This window comes from Felis catus, chromosome A2, assembly GCF_018350175.1.
Source record: "Felis catus isolate Fca126 chromosome A2, F.catus_Fca126_mat1.0, whole genome shotgun sequence".
Classification (NCBI taxonomy): Eukaryota; Metazoa; Chordata; class Mammalia; order Carnivora; family Felidae; genus Felis; species Felis catus.
Window position 1 is genome coordinate 95,968,339 of NC_058369.1, and position 22,624 is coordinate 95,990,962.

Consider the following 22,624-nt stretch of genomic DNA (forward strand, 5'->3'; position numbering starts at 1 on the left):
ATTTTTAAGACCGTAAAGGGGTCCTCAGTAGGAGTGCCAGATTTAGCAAATAAAATACAGCACACCCAGTTAAATCTGAATTTCAGATAAACAAATACTGCATGGGATACACCCATACCAAAATATTATCTGAAATTCAAATTTAATTTGGCGTTCTGCATTTTACCTGCCAGTCCCAGGCCTAAGGCCAAAAAGTTTGCAAAAGTCTGCCCTAGTAGGAGATCAGTTCCCCTAGTAGGAGATCAAGAGTCCAATTCCAGAAATCCCGAATGGGGCACTTCCGGTCGGGGGGCGGGGGCAGGCCAGCACCGCGCAGGCCCCGCCCCTCGCCGGAAGTTTCCCAGGCCGGGTCCCGCCTCCGAGCCCACCTCCCGGCGCTGAGAGCCTCCGGGTGTAGGTGTCCCGCGCAGAGCGGGTGGAACCGCCTTCCTGCCTCCAGGGGGCAGCGGCCGCGCTCTGGTCCCTTCGTGGACAGCTCGGCGCCCGCGCCGCTCTTCCTGTCGCTGGGAGTGGCGGGCCGACCAGCGGGCGGCCCGGGCCGGCGGTCGCCATTCCCGTGTCGCTGCGCCCGCGGGGGCCGCCCGAGCCCGCCACGATGCCGCTGGGCCTGAAGCCTACCTGCAGCGTCTGCAAGACCACGTCGTCCTCTATGTGGAAGAAGGGCCCGCAAGGGGAGATCCTCTGCCACCACTGCACGGGCCGGGGCGGCGCGGGCGGCGGGGGCGCCGGCACAGGGGCGACTGGCGGGACGGGGGGCAGCAGCAGCGGTGGCGGCTTCGGCGCGGCGACCTTCGCTAGCACCTCTGCTGCCCCTCCGCAGAGCAACGGGGGCGGGGGCGGCAAGCAGGTGAGCTTCAATGGCCCCTCCCGCAGGCGGAGGCCGACTGGGCTTGAGGTGGGCGGAGGCCGGCCGGGCGGGGAGGGGGCGCGCCCTGGGGCCTTCCCCAACCGTGGGACCCTGCTAGAGCGGGCCGCCTCCTCCCACCACGAAAAGATCTTCGTTGATTTGGCCCATCGTAAGCACCTTTTGTTATTTTCAGAAATTGAAAGTGTACAGAAAGTAAGAAAATTAAAAACCCTTCAGAAATCCCCCTCATTGTAATAACAGTTGCAGGAGTAACCAGACATCTCAATACACACACGTATACACAGACACTAAACAGGATCACGCTACTGGACCTTTCTCTGTTAAAGTTATTTTACCATTATGTCATGTTAAGTAATATCATTGTCATTGTTTTAAGTGGCAGCATAAATATTCCATTGTAGGAAGTGCCATACCTAACTAACCCTCGCCCTGGAGAGTTCAGTCGTTAAGGGTTGTTCACTACTATAAATGCCAACAAATGAATAGTTCTTGCCTTGGCCTAGACTTACTCGCACTCCTGCCCCCCCTGCCCTTCTGTAAGTAGTTCACACGTTTTTGGAGGCTATGGAGATGCTTGCCCAGGGCGTTCTAATTAGCCCAGTTCCTGTGATTACCCAGCATAAAAGGAAAAGGTACATTTTTACTTAATTTTTATAAATCAGCATAAAGTGCGTACGCTGGAGCCTTTGTAAGATGGTTGTATCGGGACAGCAGTCTTTCTATAATTTTATTTATCTTTTTTGTTCTTTAATTGTTCATATAACAGAGTAAGCAGGAAATTCACAGGAGGTCTGCTCGGCTGAGAAACACTAAATACAAATCTGCTCCAGCTGCTGAAAAGAAAGTTTCCACCAAAGGAAAAGGGAGAAGACATATTTTTAAATTAAAAAATGTAAGATGATTGTGGACAGTGTCTTTTACGGTAATGGCATTGTGTGTGTAGTGTGTCTGTCACTGCCTTCATCTCTCATTTGGACTTCGCTCTTGGGAGCCTTTCTGCAGTATTCTGGGGAGTGGTCCACACTACCTGAAAGGAAGTTAACACTGTTGCAGGAGGCTTACTGTTTATAGTTAATAATATCCTTTCTCTTTTTTTTTTTTTAGCTTTTAATTGTTTCCACTGGGAAATATGAAATATGAGTCTAAAAGAAACCTAGGCCTCAAATGCATTTTATTGGGTCCTCTGTGCAAAGGAGGAGGTGGGATTATGGTTCTTGGTATCACCAGGTATATTAGGAAAAAAAATTTCTTTTTATTCTTTAAAGATTGAAGTAAATAATACCGTAACTTATTCATTTACATGTTTGTTATTACAGCCCCAGAAACTGTATCTTACTGACTTATGATGATCAGTTTGATGAATATGAATCAAATATTTTGCTAACCTTTTCTTCTGCTGTAAGAAAATAGATGGTTGACAGACTTGTGCTGGGGGTAGTTGAAAGCGCCTTTTTTGCAGTTAAATACTCAGGATTTTTGTAAACACAAGGGGAAAATGGCCAAACACAAATGTAGACTACTTTTTTTAAACCTTAGTATGGTGAAAAAAATAAAATAAACCTTAGTATGGTGTTCTTTCAGAACAGGAATGTTTCACTTACCTGCAAAGGCATTTCTGAAGTTGGGCATATTCATTTGTAAAACACAGGGGCCCTGCAGTATATTCTTGTGCAGATTGCAGATTCTTTTCCCATTGAGAAGAGTTGCCCCTAATTTACTTAAGACTTTTATAATTTAGTTTTCTTAAAATGAGGCATTTATTGACTAGACAAAGCATGTTAAGTAAGTGTGCGTTTGACTATAGTTGTGTCACTTAAACACATATTTTCCTCTCATGTGTGGCTGAATATGCCCTGCAGTTATTTCAGTATCAATTTCTCTAGCAACCCCTTTCTTCAAGGATGATGCCAAGACATATTTGGGGAGGCCTGGTTTTTGTGTTGTGGCACACAGCATATACTGCAGCTTTAGAAGGGATTTCAGGAATGGTTGGGTGGTGACAAATTTACTAAGAACTCCCAAGGAAACTTCATATAGCCTTAGTTCAGCCTTGCTAGAAAATTACTTCTGATGACAATGAGTATCCTAGTAGTTCCACAGATAAGCTGAGATGGAAAATGTCTTCAAAGGAGACACTTTTTCACCTTGTGTTCACCTACACATTTTTTATGACTTCCACTCCTATCATGCCCAGGCCATCGGAGCCAGGATATTTTTATAACTAGAATGTTAATATGTAATAAAGCTTTGAGAGTGCATGCAGTGGATCTAAGCAGCATAATCAGAAGCTTGTGCTTTGGTTCTCAGCAATTTTTAAGCTGCTGGTAGCAGAAATATCTGTGGAAATATTCAAACTGCCTTGCCACAACATTCAGAAAATCGTTTGTCTTTTTATTGCATTCCTTGTCAATAAAGAGATTTAGGATTTCTGAAGTTACAGAATTCTCATAGATGGCTGGGAAAATGTCTATACACACTACACACATATAATACACTATGAGTGTGCTAATATGTTTGCTTTTGTTTTTTTTCCTAGCCCATCAAAGCTCCTGAGTCTGTTTCCACTATAATCACTGCAGAATCGATCTTCTACAAGGTAAGCACCTGTAGGGTCACTGAGGGAAGATTTGGACCTGTTGTGTGATATGCTGCCAAATGTTGGGTTAGTCCAAAGGTCTCTGCTCCTCTGTACGGTATGTGATTATTTCTTGTTCTTTTCTAAACTATTTTCCCTCATAGGTGGCTGGTATAAGACATCTCATCCAGAGCTGAGGGGTAGTTGCTTATTGAAACATGTTATTTTTAACTCTTTTAAGTATCTCGAAATGCTAACGTATAGTGTGGAGTCATGAAAGAGTGAACCATCCTAGTCACTGTGACAGTCACTGTCTAAGAAGCAGAGTAGGGGCTTGGACTAGTAGAGATAGTATAGACCTGATATCTGGTGGGTAGAGGAGGCACAGAGATTCTAAAATGCCTTTAAGGAGAAGTGAGAGGAATAAGGATAGTGGTGGTGATTAACATCTACTAGAAGTCCATGGTGAAAGAGTCCAAAATGTTTTGATACAAGAGTGAGGAAGTCAGGTTTTCTGGGATCCAAAGCCCACAGACATCTGCTACTCCAGAGAGACATGACCTATTGTTATTTTTTAACCAGAAGCCTTAGGAAAGCAGTTGCAACATAGAAAAGAGCCCCAAAACCTGCAGGCCTGGCACAGGCAGCAGCCATTAAATACTGTTGATGTTTTGGGATCTGAATTATCTTTTGGGGGGCAGTGACACAAATTAGTGCTTCATACCTGACTGAAGTGGACCAAACGCTGAGAAACTCAAGTGTTATACTGTGTACCTTATTTTTTTTTTTGTTAGCCCAGACTAACGGTCTGTATACACAGGCAAACATCTGTCCTGTATTTCCAGCCTTTCATCATTGTTAAGAATAAAATAGCTGAAGTTTAGCATGTGCTTGCTATGCATCAGCCACCGAGGTGAGCATGTCACATGCTTTACTTCATTCAATCCCCTCCATGAAGTGCTGCTGTTATTCCCACTTTATGGATGAAAATAGTGAGGCACAGAGAAATTAATGAACTTGTCAAAGATAAAATAGTCAACAAGTCATGGAGCGAGCTCAGCTCCTGGCTGCACTGGCAAGTGGCTGTGTGACTGGGCTGTGTGGCAACCTCTCTCGTGTTTCTTCATCTATAAAATAGGGATTGTAAATAGCAGCTACCTCAGTGGGTCAAGCAAGATCATGTATGTTAAACACTTAACAGAGTAAGCACTCAATGAAGAGTAGAAATTGATATCCATCATGTTTTCAAATTTGTGTATCACTCTCACAGCTGAACATACAGTTTACAGATTGAGTCCAGAAGCAGCTGGTTTGGGGGGCACCTGGCTGGCTCAGTCAGAAGAGCATGTGGCTCTTGATCTTGGGGATCTCCACACTGGATGTGGGGTTTACTTAAATAAATAAACTTAAAAAAAAAAAAAAAAAGAAGCAACTGGTTTGGCTAAGGATTTAGTGTACTAGTGATTTCCACGCATGTCTCAACTGACAAAAAGGCAATGGCGTGTGGGACCTGTTATCACAAGTATCAGGATTTCTTATTGCTATCTACCATCCACATTTGTTAAACAATAAGGACAAAGTGCAACAAGATATTCGGGTAATGCTGCAGATACCATACCCAGTACTGCAGAGGCCATCACTGCAGTGCCACTGTGGTCAGCACCAGGGCAGGAGAGTTAAAAGGTCACTGCCATCTGTTGAACTGGAGTCCAGATCAGGCATGCTAGGGGGAGCTGAGTGGGAACCACTGGGTCTGATGGCCAAGAGTATGGGCAGCCAAGACCCCAGATGGTTAAATGGCCTTCCTGTAGCAAAAGAGCTCCATGAACCACTCTGCTTACTCGTAATCCAGTGTTCTTCAGTATGTTGTGTTGACCTTCTTTCTTGTCTGCCAAAAACTCTGAAACCTCCCTGCAAATGAAGGGACTCTTTAGATCAAGTACCTTAGTCACGTCCATTGCTCTATGTAGGTACATACACAACACATGTTAATAAACACTTACCATGTGCCAGGTACTGCTTGCCATTGGAATCTTTCACCAAGATATTGTCTTTGCCCTGCAGTTCTGTTTTCACATGATTATATATTTTGAGTTAATATTCATTAAGGATATATTTGAGTGCCTACAATAAGCAAGGTCCTGTTTTTTTATGTGTGAAAAAACAAACTAATCATTGGTAATTTGGGAATAATGATTCTATGTGTAGACAAAGTAAACCATAAGTGTAAAGTATTTATATGACAAAGAACTTTGAGTAGTGTCTACAAGGACCAGATGATGATGGATGTGAACTAGGAAGTAGCAGATGGTAGCCCCCATTAACCCTACCTGTCCATAGTGATCTACATACAGCAGTCAGCCTTAGACACATGAATGAAGGATCCACCTGGAGAAACTCCTGTCACAGTTCACTCACTGCAAGTATTTCTTCAGAATTATTTTTAGGGTTGAGACGCACAATATCTTTAATGGCTTTACCGGCTGCCAAGGCCCTATTTTGAGTGAAGCAGTGATAAATCACACTTGGTTCCTGCAAGTCAAGGATTCCTTCACCAGCTGAGAACCACACGTACCTAAGGAAGTGCTGAGTATCATTTGGATCAGCCATTATAGGTGTTGAAGAGATTATTTCAAGACCTAGGGGAGAAAACATACAACAGATAGCAGACAGAGTCATAGGGAGGGCTAGACACAGGACATGTACAGATTAGTTAGTTGGCTGTGAAGTAGAGTGGGGATAAGACATGAGGCCTTGAGGGGCACCTGGGTGGCTCAGTCGGTTAAGCATCCAACTTTGACTCAAGTCATGATCTCGCAGTCTGTGAGTTGGAGCGTCAGGCTCTGTGCAGACAGCTCAGAATCTGGAGACTGCTTCTGATTCTGTGTCTCCCATTCTCTCTGCCCCTCCCAAAGATAAACATTAAAAAAATAAATATAAATAAATAAAAAATACATTAAAAAAAGACATGAAAGCTTGAGTGCCAGACATATAGGTAATTGTCTTGTGGGAGGATATCAAAGTGAATGGGAAAGGACCTATCCTGAAGACTGACTATAATCGGAAGAGTTTCTGTCATTTCTTTGGGTTTGAATTTGTCATGTCCGTTTTCTTTATGGACGCCAATGAGGGAGATGTAGAGAGCATATTCTCATCCAGGAAGCACTGCTTTTCAGTACAGGACAGAGAAGGACCACTGAGCTGATAAAGGAGCCCCAGCTGCGTTCTCTGCCTTATGTAGCCTTCAGCAAGTCTGATATGAAAATCTGATATGAAAATTCTGATATGAAATCAAAGTGTCATTATAAATAAATGTTTCCTCCAGATACAAGTTTCATGTGTGTGTAATTTTCATTCAAGAGTGAAAAACTTCAGGATTGGCATCAACAGTATAAATGTTGATGCATATTAGACCATCTCAAAGGTGTTTTACTGACCACTTTGCAAACTATTTATTTCATGTCAAGGAGGTTTCAGTTCATAGCTGTGGTTTTTATCTTCACTTCAAATATGGGATTATCTTCTGTCTCCCCCAGGGAGTCTATTACCAAATTGGAGACGTTGTTTCTGTGATTGATGAACAAGATGGAAAGCCCTACTATGCTCAGATCAGGGGCTTCATCCAGGACCAGTATTGCGAGAAGAGTGCGGCACTGACGTGGCTCATTCCCACCCTCTCTAGCCCCCGGGGCCAGTTTGATCCTGCATCCTACATCATCGGTGAGTATGACAAGTGGCACAGGTAAGTCTCCACTATTACATAAAGGAATGTATTAGTCTGCTCAGGCTGCCATAACAAAATAGCACAGGCTGAGTGCCATAAACACAAAACCTGTTTTCTCACAATGCTGGAGGCAAGAAGTTGAAGATCAAGGTGCTGTCAAGATCACTTTCTGATAAGAGCTTTCTTCCTGGCTTGTAGGCACCACCTTCTCCCTAAGGCCTCAAATGGCCTTTCCTCTGTGTGTGCACACTCCTAGTGTCTCTTCCTCTCCTTAGAAGAACATCAGTCCTAGCAAATTAGGGCTCTACCCTATGACCTCATTTTTTTTTTTTATTAACTTGTTTTATTTTTTATTTTTTTTAATTTACATCCAAATTAGTTAGCATATAGTACAACGATTTCATGAGTAGATTCCTTAGTGCCCCTGACCCATTAAACCCATCCCCCCTCCCACAACCCCTCCAGTAACCCTCAGTTTGTTCTCCATATTGAAGAGTCTCTTCTGTTTTGTCCCCCTCCCTGTTTTTATATTATTTTTGCTTCCCTTCCCTTATGGTCATCTGTTTTGTCTCTTAAAGTCCTCATATGAGTTAAGTCATATGATTTTTGTCTTTCTCTGACTAATTTCACTTAGCATAATACCTCCCAACTCCATCCATGCAGTTGCAAATGGCAAGATTTCATTCTTTTTAATTGCCGAGTAATACTCCATTGTATATATATATATGCACCACATCTTTATCCATTCATCCATCGATGGACATTTGGGCTTTTTCCAAACTTTGGCTGTTGTTGATAGTGCTGCCATAAACATTGGGGTGCGTGTGTCCCTTCGAGACAGCACATCTGTATCCTGTGGATAAATGCCTAGTAGTGCAATTGCTGGGTCGTAGGGTAGTTCTGTTTTTAGTTTTTTCTCCATACTGTTTTCCAGAGTGGCTGCACCAGCTTGCATTTCCACCTATGACCTCATTTAACCTTAATTATCTCCCTAAAGGCACATCTCTAAACACCATCACTTCAGGGGTTAGGACCTCAACATATGAATTTGTGGGACTATAACTCAGTCCATGGCAAAGAAACATAAGCATCATTAAATGTTAAAAAGGAAAGAACTTTATAGAAAATATGAAAGATATTTTATATAGTTGGGGTTTGAGTGCTATCAGTTTTTGAGTTGGGGCAATACATACCTACTAACAAGTGATGTGGATAAGATTTTTCTGAGCGACCCAGGTTACACTCTATTAAAAGAATTTATTGCTCAGGAGTTAGGCTTATTTAGGCATATTGACTTATAAAAATCTAGTTAAAAATAATTTGAAAAGCAACTGTCCCTATTATTTCTGGCATCTTAACAAATTTTCATTATGTATCCCTCCACATGTCACACATATTCATCCTAGACGTTTATAACATGTCATTGTGTACAGTTGGAATGGCAGCCACTGTACTTTTATGCATTTCAAAGCTGACAAAAGAAGTGGTATAAATGTTTCTCATAGACTTGCAAGAAGAAGTTGCTGATTCATACAGTTTAAAACGTGTTCAGAGTTTTTAAATTACCCCATATTTTCAACCTTTCTGTAGTGAACTTGCATTACTTTTCATACGAAGGGTTTTTCGTTTTTTCCAGAGGGAACTCAGGGACAAATAACTACTGCTGTTATTCTCACCTATGGGTGAAGCTTGATACACAATCAGTTCTAAGTCTTCTGCTTGTAGGTACATAGAAGAGTGGACTTTCATCTCCCTGACTTCTAGGACTGGGTTCTCAGCAGAGGCGGTGATGTGAAGAATCACCTCTGGGGCTCCTCTCCCACCTCCTCCTCTAATCCTCAGATACTAGAGTGGGAAGTATGGCATAGAGATTCAGAACACAGGTGCTGGTGCCAGACTGTCTGGGTTCATAGCCAAGCACTTACTAGTTGTGTGGCCCCGAGCAAGTTCCTTAATCTCTCTTGCCTCATTTTCCTGATACATAGAACAGGAATAATAATAGTGCCTTCCTCCAAGCAAAGTTGTGAGGACTCAAAGTATCCGTGTATGTGCAGTACTTAGAACAGTATGGGCACATGATAATAAACACTGGTGTGCTAATATTTTTAGAGTCCTTCCTGTATTGAGTCACTGTTCGGGGGAGTTAAACAGGTAAAGTAGAAAAAGTAGTGTGGAGAGTGACTTCAGAGTAATACATGTGTCAAGGACTAATGTCAGGTCACCAGAGTGGTTTGTCCTACCATTTAGGAATTTTAACCCTTTGTGAAAATGACATATATGTTCAAAAGATATTTAATCTTTCCACTGGCTGCCTTTTAGGACCAGAGGAGGATCTTCCAAGGAAGATGGAATACTTGGAATTTGTGTGTCACGCACCTTCTGAATATTTCAAGTCACGTTCATCACCATTTCCCACAGTTCCAACCAGACCAGAGAAGGGCTATATATGGACTCATGTTGGACCTACTCCTGCAATCACTATTAAGGAAACAGTTGCCAACCATTTGTAGTTTAGAAAGTAAAACTTATTTCCAGTTATCTTGGATTCATAGTACTCTAAGACTTGCCAGATATTTCTTTCATGAGATTCCTAGATGGAAAGAAGACTAAGAAGTTTTTCCCTACTACCCAGTAACCAGTAGCTTATTTATTACTAGTCACTTGGAAAGTGAAAAGGGATAACAAGGAATTAAATTACAGGCAAAGGCTATAATTTCCAGGGAGACCATTAGGAACAGGTGGTATCTATTTTTCTCCATGGATTGTATTTCTCTAAATGGATTGTATTTTTCTACAAGAACAAAACGGTAATTAAGGTTTAGATTTCTAAGGACTTAATCAAATAAAATATAGCTACGACCAACTGTATCTATCACAAAGTTACACAAGCTTTATTTTCTCATCTAGAAAATGCTAGGTAGACTCTTGGCCACTTAAACCTTAAAGAAACTGATAGGTGGATGATTGTATTAGACTGGGCTTTTTAAAACTTTATTCTGCAGCAAACAGATTCAGAATTATTTTGTTGATCTTAACAGAGCTGCTCATTCTTCATTGTTTTTACCTCCCTTTCTCAAACTGAGGTTTCCAATCAGACAATAACATTTTGTAGAGCAGACTGAACTTCATGAAAAGCACATAGGAGACACCTAGTGTTCAGGCATCCCACTTGGTAGTTTCTTGACTACCATTAGAACAACCTTTTGGCAGTCATAAAAATGATTAATGGGTCATAAGCATTTAATATCTTCAAAAAGTCTACCATCTGCTATAGAGTCATAGTAACAGGCCTAAAACAAAGTCTTAGACTTAGAAGCCCTGTTTTCTATGAAATTTTCCAGAATTCAGGTGTAAGTTTTACTTCAAATGCAGGTCAGCTGAGTAAGGGGACAACAATGTGAAAATGGGAAGAAGTGGGGACCATACACTCATGCCTCCAATTCTGTCGTGACTTAAACCAGCATTTTTCAACTCCAGGAAAATTTGTCAGAATCTTATTTAATCGTAGTGATTTTGAGTTGTAGCAAAACAACTCTTATTTAATCGTAGTGATTTTGAGCTGTTGAGTTTTACCTGTTCACATTTTTCTACACAGTGATGGTTTGTATGTTAGAAGCAAGCAACTGTAGATAGCTCTATGTACATAGTTATCTCTACAAAAGTTACAGTAAAATTTGTTGTAAATACTAGTGTAAATAGCTAAGTGCCAATATTCAAACTTTTGGATTAAAATGTATTTTTCATATTGTATTCACTTTGGATTTATTTCATTTAAACATTTAAATGTGGGGCTTTCTAATGGTATAAATAGAAAACACCAAGGTTATACTCTTAATTTGGAGCAACAGATTGATCAACATATACTTGATTTTAGGAAAATTTCAAAGAATGGCTACTTGGGAAAAGAAATACTTAATGTAAGATACTTATTAAAATGTAAAAATAATGGGGTGGCCTGGCTGGTTCAGTCAGGGGAGCATGGTACTCTTGGTCCTGGGGTTGTAGGTTCAAGCCTCATGTTGGGTGTAGAGATTCCTTAAAATCTTTTAAAAATTAATTAATAAAATTAGGAAATATTGAAAAATAAATACCATGTGTTTATAAATTGGTAAATACTTGTGTAGTATCTTTTAAAATAAAGATTGAATTTTCATGTTCTTCCTCAACAGACTCTATAGACTGAGCTAGCCAGGTACCCCCCAAAATTTTTAAATTTCTATCTGTCAGTAAGATGTGTATACAAAATTAAAACCAGGGTGCCTGGATGATTCAGTCAATTGAGCATCCAACTCTTGATTTTGGCTCAGGTTATGATCTCCCAGTGTGTGGGATCGTACCCCAAGTCAGGCTCCGTGCTGACAGCGAGGATCCTGCTTGGAATTCTCTTTCTCCTTCTCTCTCTGCCCCTCCCATGTGCACATACCCTCTGTCAAAATAATAAAATAAACTTAAAAAAAAATTAAAAACCAAGGGGAGGAGCCAAGATGGCAGAACAGCATGGAAGGTTTTTTGTGTGTGTCTCTTAGCCATGAAATACAGCCAGATCAATGCTAAACCATCCTGCACACCTAGAAAACTGATTGGAGTATCAACACAACAATCTACACAACCTGAACCACAGAACTCAGCAGGTATGAGGCGCAGAGAGGTGAACAGGAGAGAGAAGCCATGGAGGGCAGGGAGCTGTTTTTGCTTGCAAAGAGAGGACAAAGATGGGGGATAGTATGGGAAAGCCTTCCCCCCCCCCTGCCAAAAGCACCTGGAAAGTGGAAAAGTGAAAACAGCCACAAGGACTGAACTAAAAGGGGAGAAAGGAGAGCGTTTAAATTCCATTAAGACTCTATAAACAGGGAGCGCAGAGTCTGAAACACCGCAAGTCAATACCTGACAGTGCTCTGGTGAGAAGGGCAAATCCCCAGGAGCAGAGTGAATCCAGGGGTCCTTGAGCCACATGGGGAGAGGCGATTCCAGTGCAGGGAGGTTGTTTGGTAGAGACTGTGTGGCCCCCCCGACAGGCAAAGGCCCCAGTGGACCCTGGAAAACAACCATATTTGCTGATGCTGGAACAAGATTGTTAAGGGTTAAGCCTGGTGCCAGATGTGTGTTGTGATTTTCCATAATCCATGAAACACTGCTGCTACACGATCCCATTACTTTTATTGGGTCAGGCTGCCACCCAACTGCAGTCTCTGGCCATTGGCAACAGCATAGTCCCGCAAACATTCCTGGGTGCAGCTGGCACTCAGCCTTGCTCAGTGAGACCCTCCCCCAGAGGGTCAGAACAGGTCAAAGCTTCAGTCCCTCAGAAGCAAGGGGCAGGAAAAACAGCCACAATTGAGATAAAACTCAGGAGGGAGGTGCCACCTGGCAACCTGATGGCTTGGTCACAGACAGTGTAAAAGCGGCGAGTGGATGGAAGCCAGAGACAAAGGATGGGTACGTGATTGCTTGTTGGGGAGAGCAGAGTTCCGATACCAGACACTGGGTAGCTGGGTGACACCATTTCCACCCCTCCCCGCACATGCACTTACACACCTACAAGCACCACAACAATCCACCCCAGTAAGCTAAGCAGCGCCATCTAGTGGGGAACGGAGCCGTTGCACTAAGCCCCCCAAATTGGGCCAACCTTGCTCTTCAGGAACACCACAAGTCTCTCCGCCTGCTTGGTGTACAGAATATAAAGTGCCTAATAACTTGACTTCAACGGGAAAACAATGTAATTTCACGAATTTCAGCCCATTTGCTGGTCCATCTATTAATTTTCTTTTTTTCTTTTTCATTTCTTTTTTCATGAATACAGAAAGAGAAAAAAATTATTTTTATGTTCAATTTTTATTAAAAACATTTTTATTTTTTCTACTAAATTAATTCTTTGTAAATTTTTCAAATTTTATTTTACTTCCATCATTTCATTATATTCTATTTCATTGTATTCATTTTCTCAAATTTTCAAACATTTTCCTTTTATTTTTTCCACTTTTTCTCTAATCTATCAAGCTCCTTTACCACCCAGACCAAAACACACCTAGGATCTAGCATCATTTATTTGATTTGTGTGTGTGTGTGCGTGTGTCTGTGTGTGTTATTTTAAATTTTTTAATTTTAATTTTTTTTACTTTATTAATTCCTTTTCTTCCTTCAAAATGACGAAACGAAGGAAATCACCCCAAAAGCAAGAGCAGGAAGAAACGACAGCCAGGGACTTACTCAACACAGATACAAGCAAGAAGTCTGAACCAGAATTCAGAATTATGATGATAAGAATACCAGCTGGGGTCCAAAATAGATTAGACTCCCTTGCCGCAGAGATAAAAGAAGGAAAAGCTAGTCAAGATGAAATAAAAAATGCCATAACTGAGCTGAAATATCGAGTGGATGCCATGGCAGCATGGATGGATGAGGCAGAGCAGCGCATCAGTGATACAGAGGACAAACTTATGGAGAATAATGAAGCAGAAAAAAAGAGGGAGACTAAGGCAAAAGAGCACGATTTAAGTATTAGAGAAATCAGTGACTTATTAAAAAGGAACAACATTAGAATCATAGGGGGGTCCCAGAAGATGAAGAGAGGGGAAAAAGGGGTAGAAGCATTATGTGAGCAAATCACAGCAGAAAACTTTCCTTAGCTGGGGAAAGACACAGACATCAAAATCCAGGAAGCACAGAGGACTCCCGTAAGATTCAACAAAAACCAACCATCAGCAAGGCGTATCATAGTCAAATTCACAAAATACTCAGGCAAGGAAAGGATCATGAAAGCAGCAAGGGGGAAAAAAGTCCTTAACCTACAAAGGAAGACAGATCAGGTAGGTTTGCAGCAGACCTAGCCACAGAAACTTGGCAGGCCAGAAAGGAGTGGCAGGATATATTCAATGTGCTGAATCTGAAAAAATATGCAGCCAAGAATTCTTTATCCAGCAAGGCTGTCATTCAAAATGGAGGCAGAGATTAAAAGTTTCCCACACAAACAAATATTAAAGAAGCTTGGGACCACTAAATCAGCCCTGCAAGAAATTTTTAGGGGGAGTTTCTGAGGGGATAAAAGTCGAAGAGAAAAGAGAGAGAGAGAGAGAGAGAGACCAAAAACTACAAAGGTCCCAGAAAGGACCAGAGAATACCACCAGACACTCCAACTCTACAAGAAACATAATGGCAATAAATTCATATCTTTCAGTACTCACTCTAAACGTCAAAGGACTAAATGCTCCAATCAAAAGACATAGGGTAACAGAATGGATAAGAAAACGAGATCCATCTATATGTGCTGTTTACAAGAGACCCACTTTAGACCTAACGACACCTTCAGACTGAAAGTAAGGGGATGGAGAACCCTCTATCACGCTAATGGTCACCAAAAGAAAACCAGAGTAGCCATACTTATATCAGACAATCTAGACTTTAAAATAAAGACTGTAACAAGAGAAGAAAGGCATTATATCATAATTAAGGGGTCTACCCACCAAGAAGACCTGACAATTGTAAACATGTATGCTCCAAATGTGAGAGCACACAAATAGATAAATCAATTAGCCACAAACATAAAGAAACTCATTGATAACAATACCAGAATAGTACGGGACTTCAACACCCCACTGACAACAATGGACAGATCATCTAAACATAAACTCAACAAGGAAACAATGGCTTTGAATGACACACTGGACCCGATGCACTTAACAGAGATAGTCAAAACATTGCATCCTAAAGCAGTGGAATATACATTCTTCTTCAGTGCACATGGAACGTTCTCCAGAATACATCACATACTGGGACACAAATCAGCCCTCAACAAGTACAAAAAAGTTGAGACATTACCATGCATATTTTCAGACCACAACACCATGAAACTCGTAATCAACAACAAGAAAAAACTTGGAAAGATAACAAATACTTGGAGACGAAAGAACATCCTACTGAAGAATGAGTGGGCTAAGCAAGAAGTTAAAGGGGAAATTAAAAAGTACATGGAAGCCAATGATAATGATAACACCACAGCCCACAATCTCCAGGACACAGTAAAGGGGGTCATAGGAGGGAAGTATATAGCAATCCAGGCCTTCCTAAAGAGGTAAGGAAGGTCTCTGATACACAGCCTAACCTTACACCTTAAGGAGCTGGAAAAAGAACAGCAAAATAAAACCCCAAACCAGCAGAAAACAGGAAATAGTAAAGATTAGGGCAGAAATCCATGCTATCGAACCCCCCAAAAAAACCAGTAGAACAGATCAATGAAACCAGAAGCTGGTTCTTTGATAGAATTAACAAAATTGATAAACCCCTGGCCGGTCTGATCAAACGGAAAAAGGAAAGGACCCAAACAAATAAAATCAAGAGTGAAAGACGAGAGATCACCTCCAACACAGCAGAAATAAAAACAATAATAAGAGAATATTATGAGCAATTATATGCCAATAAAATGGGCAATCTGGAAGAAATGGACAAATTCCTAGAAACATATAAACTACCAAAACTGAAACAGGAAGAAGTAGAAAATATGAACAGTCCCATAACCAGTAAAGAGACTGAATTAGTAATCAAAAATCTCCCAGAAACAAAAACAAACAAACAAAAAACAAACAAAAAACCCAAGAGTCCAGGGCCAGATGGCTCTCCGGGGGCATTCTACCAAACATTTAAGCAAGAGTTAACACCTATTCTCTTGAAGCTGTTCCCAAAAATAGAAATGGAAGGAAAACTTCTCAACTCTTTCTATGAAGCCAGCATTACCTTGATTCCAAAACCAGACAAAGACCCCACTAAGAAGGAGAACTATAGACCAATTTCCCTAATGAACATGGAGGCAAAAAGTCCTCAACAAGGTATTAGCCAACTGGATCCAACAATACATTAAAAAAATTATGCACTATGACCAAGTGGGATTGATACCTGGGATGCAGGGCTGGTTCAATATCTGCAACACAATCAATGTGATTCTTCACATCAATAAAAGAAAGGACAAGAACCACATGATCCTCTCCATAAGATGCAGAGAAAGCATTTGACAAACTACAGCATCCTTTCTTGATAAAAACCCTCAGGAAAGTAGGGATAGAAGGAGCATACCTCGAGATCAGAAAAGCCATATATGAACGACCTGCCGCTAATATCATCCTCAATGGGGAGAAACTGAGAGCTTTCCCCCTAAGGTCAGGAACAAGATAGGGCTGTCCACTGTCGCCACTGTTATTCAACACAGTGTTGGAAGTCTTAGCCTCAGTAATCAGACAGCACAAAGCAATAAAAGGCATCCAAATTGGCCAGGAGGAGGTCAAACTTTCACTCTTCGCAGATGACATGACACTCTATGTGGAAAACCGAAAAGATTCCACCAAAACAAACAAACAAACAAACAAACAAACACACAAACAAACTTCTAGAACTGATCAATGAATTCAGCAACGTTACAGGATATAAAATAGTGCACAGAAATTGGTCGCATTCCTATACACCAATAATGAAGCAACAGAAAGAGAAATCAAGGAATCGATCCCATTTACAGTTGCACCAAAACCCATAAAATACCTAGGAATAAATCTAATCAAAGAGGTGAAAAACCCATACACTGAAAACTGTAGAAAGCTTATGAAAGAAATAGAAGAAGACACACAAAAAAAGGAAAAATATTCCATGCTCCTGGATAGGAAGAACAAATATGGTTAAAATGTCAATACTACCCAAAGCAATCTACATATTCCATGCAACACCTATCAAAATAACACCAACACTCTTCACAGAGCTAGAACAAACAATCCTAAAATTTGTATGGAACCAAAAAAGACCCAAATAGCCAAAGCAATCTTGAAAAAGAAAACCAAAGGAGGAGGTATCAATAATCCTGGACTTCAAGGTGTATTATAAAGCTGTAATCATCCAGACAGTACTTACTGGCACAAAAACAGACACTCAGATCAATGGAACAGAATAGAGAACCCAGAAATGGACCCACAAGCGTATGGCCAACTAATCTTTGACAAAGCAGGAAAGAATATCCAATGGAATAAAGACAGTCTCTTCAGCAAGTGGTGCTGGGAAACCTGGACAGCGGCATGCAGTTGATATTGAAGCCAAGTTTCATTACAGTGCAATATTAATTTCTCTTTAAATTACCCAATTTAAATTGTGCCCAATTCTCTAGGATGCACCCTAGTGCATCCTTGGGATGTTCATAGCAGCCCCCATTTAGGGCCTGTATGTGGGGATTCTTCTGTGACACTATGGTTTCCCTCAGTCACATAAGACCCAGATTCTGCACTTTGTTTTCCTGCCTTTATCTTTCCAGGCACAAGAGGAAAGCAACAGCAGTTCACTCTGCTAAGGTTTTAGATGGAGTCTGCTAGATAATTATCCTGAAATTAAGTGTATAATATAAACGGGGAGAGGAAGTTTGACTTGCTAGCCCAGAATAGGGAATCTGGCAAAACAGATGTTTTAAATGGCACTTGAGGCAGAAATAGACAAAGGACAGGTCTGGATGTTGTCCTTCCAGGCAAATACAACAAAAGGATCCAAATGCACAACAGAAGTCAAACAGTTGTGTTGCATTAAGCAAAAATCAGGTTGGGTACAGAGGGAGGATAAGATTCTACGAAAGTATTGTTAGGAATGCCAGAGAGCTAAGGTAGAGTAAAGAGTTCCTGGCCTTGGTGGTCCCAGCTGAGTGAGGTGGATGAAAGTCACAGGGTTTCCTAGAAACCGAAGAGAGAGAGAGAGAGGTTCTGAGGGACGAGGAATTATGCCATTCATCAATGTGACGATAGTAATACAGACAAACCAAATCCTATAAATGGGATAGTTTCCAATGTGCTTGTAAACAATAGTGAAGCAAACAGCTCAAAGGTAAGTGGGAAGAAGATGGAAGGGAGGAAGTAGACATCTCTGGACATGCCCAGCGATGCCACTGAGCCTGTGACACAGCAGACACAGTAGCATGATAAGGTCTGGCACTGTGAGTAGGAGGGTGTGGTCTACAAAAGACAGACAACCAGCTTGGGTGTAAATCCCACTCCTTCATACCTGCCACATTTCCAGCCCGCCGTGTGTCTCCTCTACCATCATCCAATAACCCAGCGCAACTGGGGCGGCAGGACCATCCTTTGGTCCAACAACAGCATTGTCCAACAATCTTTAAGGCAGTTCTACTGTCCCGGAATTGCCTCAATTCAATCCTGATGTACCAGAACTGCAATGACACAGTCACCTGACAGTGGACAAAAAAGTAAAGAGACAGTTAGGAGTCTATTCTAGGGGAACAAAGTGGTGGGTGGAATGGGCTACTTACGGGGACAACTTCCCAGATAGTCACCAAGGAACTGATCTTCCTCTTTGATGTGTCTTGGTTTTTCCCAAGCAGCAGTCTAAAACTGCTGTAGGGGTTTGTCACAGCACTGGATGATCAATCCTTCCATGTGCATTCCTGGCCGAGCCAGATAATTAATTGCCATGAGAGAGAGTTCCCTATAGGACTGTTCCCTTCGGGGAAAAGAAGCAAGAGTCCCATTTCTTCAGAGCTAGTGACTCAGTCTCTTATGCCAACCAACAGCCTTGAAATTGTCCAGAAGCCAGAGTGGAGAGAGTTTGTGGTGAAAGTAAAACTTGGAGCCAGCAGAGCACACAGAAAGCAGGAGTAACCTCCTGTGGTCATCTGAGTTACTAGCCTGGGGAAATGCACCAGTGAGCCCTGGTGCACCACCATGAGATTCTGCTCTGTCTTGGGATCCCTGGAGGTGCACCAGGAGAGGAGAGAGTGAGAACAGGTCCCCAGACATGTTTTTCCACATTTCCTTCTTCCCAGAGAACAGTCCAGTTCACAGAAAAAGTACAGAGATAGGAAGTAACCCTGTACTTTCCAACTCTGTTTCCCAGAGGAGGAACATACCAGTACCCCTGCGTAGTGAGGAGGTCAAATTGTACTACACAGATGTAGTTTGGGGTACCGTTGTTCCTCTAAGGGTTCCTTCATGTCATCAAAATATGACGTGGGTAAGCCAGGTCCAAGGACCCAGAGGAGGGTCCTTGGCTTTGTGCAGGATAGAAATCAAACGTGAGCCAGAGAAAGTGAAAACAGAGTTTATTGAGTGGTGTGACAGGTAGAGAGTAGCAGATGGAGGTCTGGGAGACTCAGAAAGGAAAGAATGCCTGTCACTTGGGGTTAGGGGTTTGTATTGGAAGGGAGGAATCTAGGGTACATGTTCCCCCAGGGAATCCAGGGTAGGATCCGACCAAAGGTGCGTGTCAGGTGAACTATGGTGTTATTCCATAAATTACCGAAGGTAAGGGGTTTTGATGCCAGTGTAACCTAAGATTTGTTTGAAGCTAATGTCCTAGAACATGTTTGGGATCTGGATCTTCTTAGATGTCATCAGGTGTTTGGGGGCCTAGGACAAAACTCAGGAAAGGATTAACTTTCTTGCTTCCTCCTTGAAGTGAGAACATGGCTGCTTGGGCTTCTTCAGAGGCAAAATATGGAATACAAGTAAATGAGGCCTAGCAGAAAAACAGCAGGGATGGAGCCTTTATAAAATGGAACCCTTTAGGGGTCCCACCTGGGTAGCTACCCACCTAGGTAGCTCAGTTAAGCCTCTGACTTGATTTTGGCTCAGGTCATGATCTCATGGTCATGGGATAGAGCCCCAAGTAGGGCTCTGTGCTGAGGGTGGAGCCTGTTTGTTTCCGTTTTCCCCTCTCTCCTGCTCATGTGCGCACATGCTCTTTCTCTCAAATAAATAATAAACCAAAACTTTCTTTGAAAAAGTAATAAATAAAAATAAGTGGAGTCCTTTTAGCCCTCCTACCTCACTGAGATGGCTGAAATACCTTTGTGTAACATAAAGGAAGAAATTCAAAGACTGTGAGATAGACATGTTGAGTGAATGAATCATGTCTAACTCACCAACTTACCACTACCCAACCATGTCCCCCAAGATAGAGGGGGTATCAGAAAATACTTCCTCAACAAGGCTTTAGAAATACACTGGTGTATTTGTTAGGATTGATCTTGGTTTTAATAGGTACCCTACTCAGAGAAGTAATCAAGAGGTTTATCTGCCTCTGGCATATAAAAAAATCTGGGCATAGGACACCTAGGGCTAGTAGGTCACCTCAGTGGTGCTCTCAGGGAAACAGGCTCCTTGTGTTCTTGCACTGCCTCAGTCACCCATGGTTCTCACCTTCATGTTTGAAGATGGTTGCTGCATCTTTAAAGGTTGTGCCCTCATTTCAGGAAGAAAGCCTGTCCCAGGGATTTCTACTTCCTTGTGCTATCTAGAACTATGTCACATAGCCATGTGTGGCTGTAATGGAAATCACGTGACTCAGTAATTCACTTGCCAAGGAGCATAGGAAGGCAAGGGAGAGAGTGCTGGAAAGATTGTTGAGTGACTCTGTCCGTAGAAACTGTGACAACTGGTGGGAGATGCAATTGATAGGGAGACATTGCAGTACAAATGGGCTTTCTGGTTTCAGTGGGGATGAGTGGATCCTGGGATAGCAGAGACCAGGTAGCTGCAATGTGTGAAGCCAGGTGATGTGGCTACCATAACCAGAAGACAGTGCATTTATTACAAGGGTCTGACCCGCAGGGTTCTTTGGTGCTGCCCAACTAATTGTGGAGTCCTGAAGACCACAATAGATGGTCAAAGATCCTATTTGATTTTTAGAATTTAAAAATCTTCCACTTAATAAACAAAGGTCTGATTGGAGTCGTCACAACATAGTCATGGCACCTGACCCAGTCTCAGGTCCAGGTCAAAGAAAGAGGAAGCCAGATGTCTAGGGAAAGGGCCCTGAAATAACATCATAAGTACTTGCTATGGATCTTGCTTCCTCCAAGTTTTCCCCAAAGGACCTGAAGCCACTCACCAGACCATTGCCAGGTATCCTGAGAAATAACCAGACATTCTGGGGATTATCAGAGACACTGGGCCTGTGCTAATGTTAATTCCCGGAGACCCAGAACTCCACTGTGACCTACCCGTCTAAGTGAAGGCACTGTTACTATACTAGCCCTGATGACCAGTGGACACAGAAAACCCTCCAAGGCAGCAGAATTTTGGAGCAACACATCTCTTCCATTGTGGCAGGAGGTAGAGATGACTGATATAAAAATCCATGCTAATCCATAGTCCTGTGGCTAATAACCTGGTGATCAGAGATTTGTGAGAGCAGGACTAGAGCACTGGTAGTAAGGAGGTCTGCGGGAAAAGTATGGTCCAATTTCTTAGAATGAGCACAGAAAGAAGCAGCAATTTGTCCTCCCTGGAGGGGCACATTCTGGAATTGGGTTTGCTTTGTCCTCCATCTGCCAATACCATCTTTCAAGGACTCACTCACATGTTTTTATGTTGTTAAGTTATCCCATTGGACACTTGCTTTCTGATCACAAAATTTTCTTCACATTGAAGAGGAAGATGGTAGGCTATGCCAGCAGAATTCACTATATTCAACATAAATACCCAGCACCCTGAATCAGCTGGCCTTCCAAGGAGACCGCGATTGGTGAGGTTGGAATAAATACAGTACAGTTGTTATATGCTGTGAATCCATGACCACGGCCTCTATATAAGCAAGGGTCTGGGAACTAAAGAGGAAGGGGGATAGCACTCCTCTGTTAATACCTCAGTGACCCAAAGTCTCTGCCTCCATTCCCTGTGATTCTGGGCTTTGCTGATTGAGAGGTGAGCAAAGGAGAAATACAAGAGGAACACAGTGATGATTCCAGTGGTTTGGAAGGTGTGGGGAGGGTTAGAGTGTTGGCTGAGTGAACAGTCTTGCTGCTTCATGATAAAGGATGGAAGAAGTATGGATGGAACCCTGTGGTAATACTAAATATAGTAGGAGTTAATGGAAGATTTCTGTGATAATAAACAGACCACCAGTAGCTCAGATGGCAATGAAGGTTTAGACCATTCCACCTAGTAAAAGACTAATCCACTGATGTTCTGGCTGAACTCAAAGAAACATGGAATAAGTAACTGAAGACAAAAATCAAAAATACCAGCGGCACCTGGATGGCTCACTCGGTTGAGCGTCCAACTTCAGCTCAGGTCATGATCTCGCAGTCCGTGAGTTCAAGCCCCACATCAGGCTCTGTGCTGACAGCTCGGAGGCTAGAGGCTGCTTCGGATTCTGTGTCTCCCTCTCTCTGCCCCTCCCCTACTCATGCTCTGTCTCTCTCTCTCCCTGTCAAAAATAAATAAACTTAAAAAAAAAAAAAAAAAAAAAAGAAATCAAAATTACCAACCATGACCTCATGATTAATTGTAGAAAGGGCAATAGTTGCTGCCTGTACATTTTTCTTTGCTGTTTCTTTCTTTCTCTCTCTCTTTCTTTTTTAAATGTTTACTTATTTATTGGGAGGGGAGAGGGTCAGAGAGGAGAGAGAGAATCCCAAGCAGGCTCTACACTACCAGTGCAGAGCCCGATATGGGGCTTGATCTCACAAACCGTGAGATCACAA

At 42.1% G+C, this 22,624-nt stretch overlaps 3 protein-coding genes across 8 annotated transcripts in view; 1 reads left to right on the forward strand and 2 right to left on the reverse strand.

Moving 5' to 3' along the window:
• The window catches only part of LOC102900187 (protein lifeguard 1), a 68,386-nt gene extending 67,648 nt beyond the window's left edge, over positions 1 to 738 (reverse strand). The window contains exon 1 of the mRNA XM_045052366.1: positions 619 to 738. The gene's annotated coding sequence lies outside the window, so the exon portion shown is untranslated. The remainder of the gene's footprint in view (positions 1 to 618) is intronic.
• GATAD1 (GATA zinc finger domain containing 1) lies at positions 448 to 10,917 on the forward strand. Of its 2 annotated transcripts, none has more exons than XM_045052368.1 (5): positions 448 to 847; positions 1,635 to 1,760; positions 3,405 to 3,464; positions 6,980 to 7,185; positions 9,487 to 10,917. In XM_045052368.1, exons 1-5 carry the CDS (start codon positions 596 to 598, stop codon positions 9,548 to 9,550), a joined length of 708 nt encoding a protein of 235 aa, XP_044908303.1. In that variant the 5' UTR covers positions 448 to 595; the 3' UTR covers positions 9,551 to 10,917. The 2 variants fall into 2 exon arrangements, with proteins under 2 accessions (XP_044908303.1, XP_023106108.1); XM_023250340.2 differs by having other exon boundaries at positions 450 to 847; positions 6,980 to 7,163.
• LOC111559498 lies at positions 2,023 to 22,259 on the reverse strand. Of its 5 annotated transcripts, none has more exons than XM_045052369.1 (4): positions 12,797 to 12,987; positions 12,052 to 12,201; positions 6,019 to 6,082; positions 2,023 to 5,354 (listed from the first exon to the last, which is right to left on the reverse strand). In XM_045052369.1, the coding sequence occupies exons 1-4, from the start codon at positions 12,960 to 12,962 to the stop codon at positions 5,120 to 5,122; spliced, it is 615 nt and encodes a 204-aa protein (XP_044908304.1). In that variant the 5' UTR covers positions 12,963 to 12,987; the 3' UTR covers positions 2,023 to 5,119. The 5 variants fall into 5 exon arrangements, 1 of the variants encoding a protein (XP_044908304.1); XR_006594205.1 differs by lacking the exon at positions 12,797 to 12,987 and adding an exon at positions 18,184 to 22,259 and having other exon boundaries at positions 5,447 to 6,082; XR_006594203.1 differs by lacking the exon at positions 12,797 to 12,987 and adding exons at positions 18,184 to 18,367; positions 22,172 to 22,234 and having other exon boundaries at positions 2,023 to 6,082.
• Positions 22,260 to 22,624: the final 365 nt, after the last annotated feature.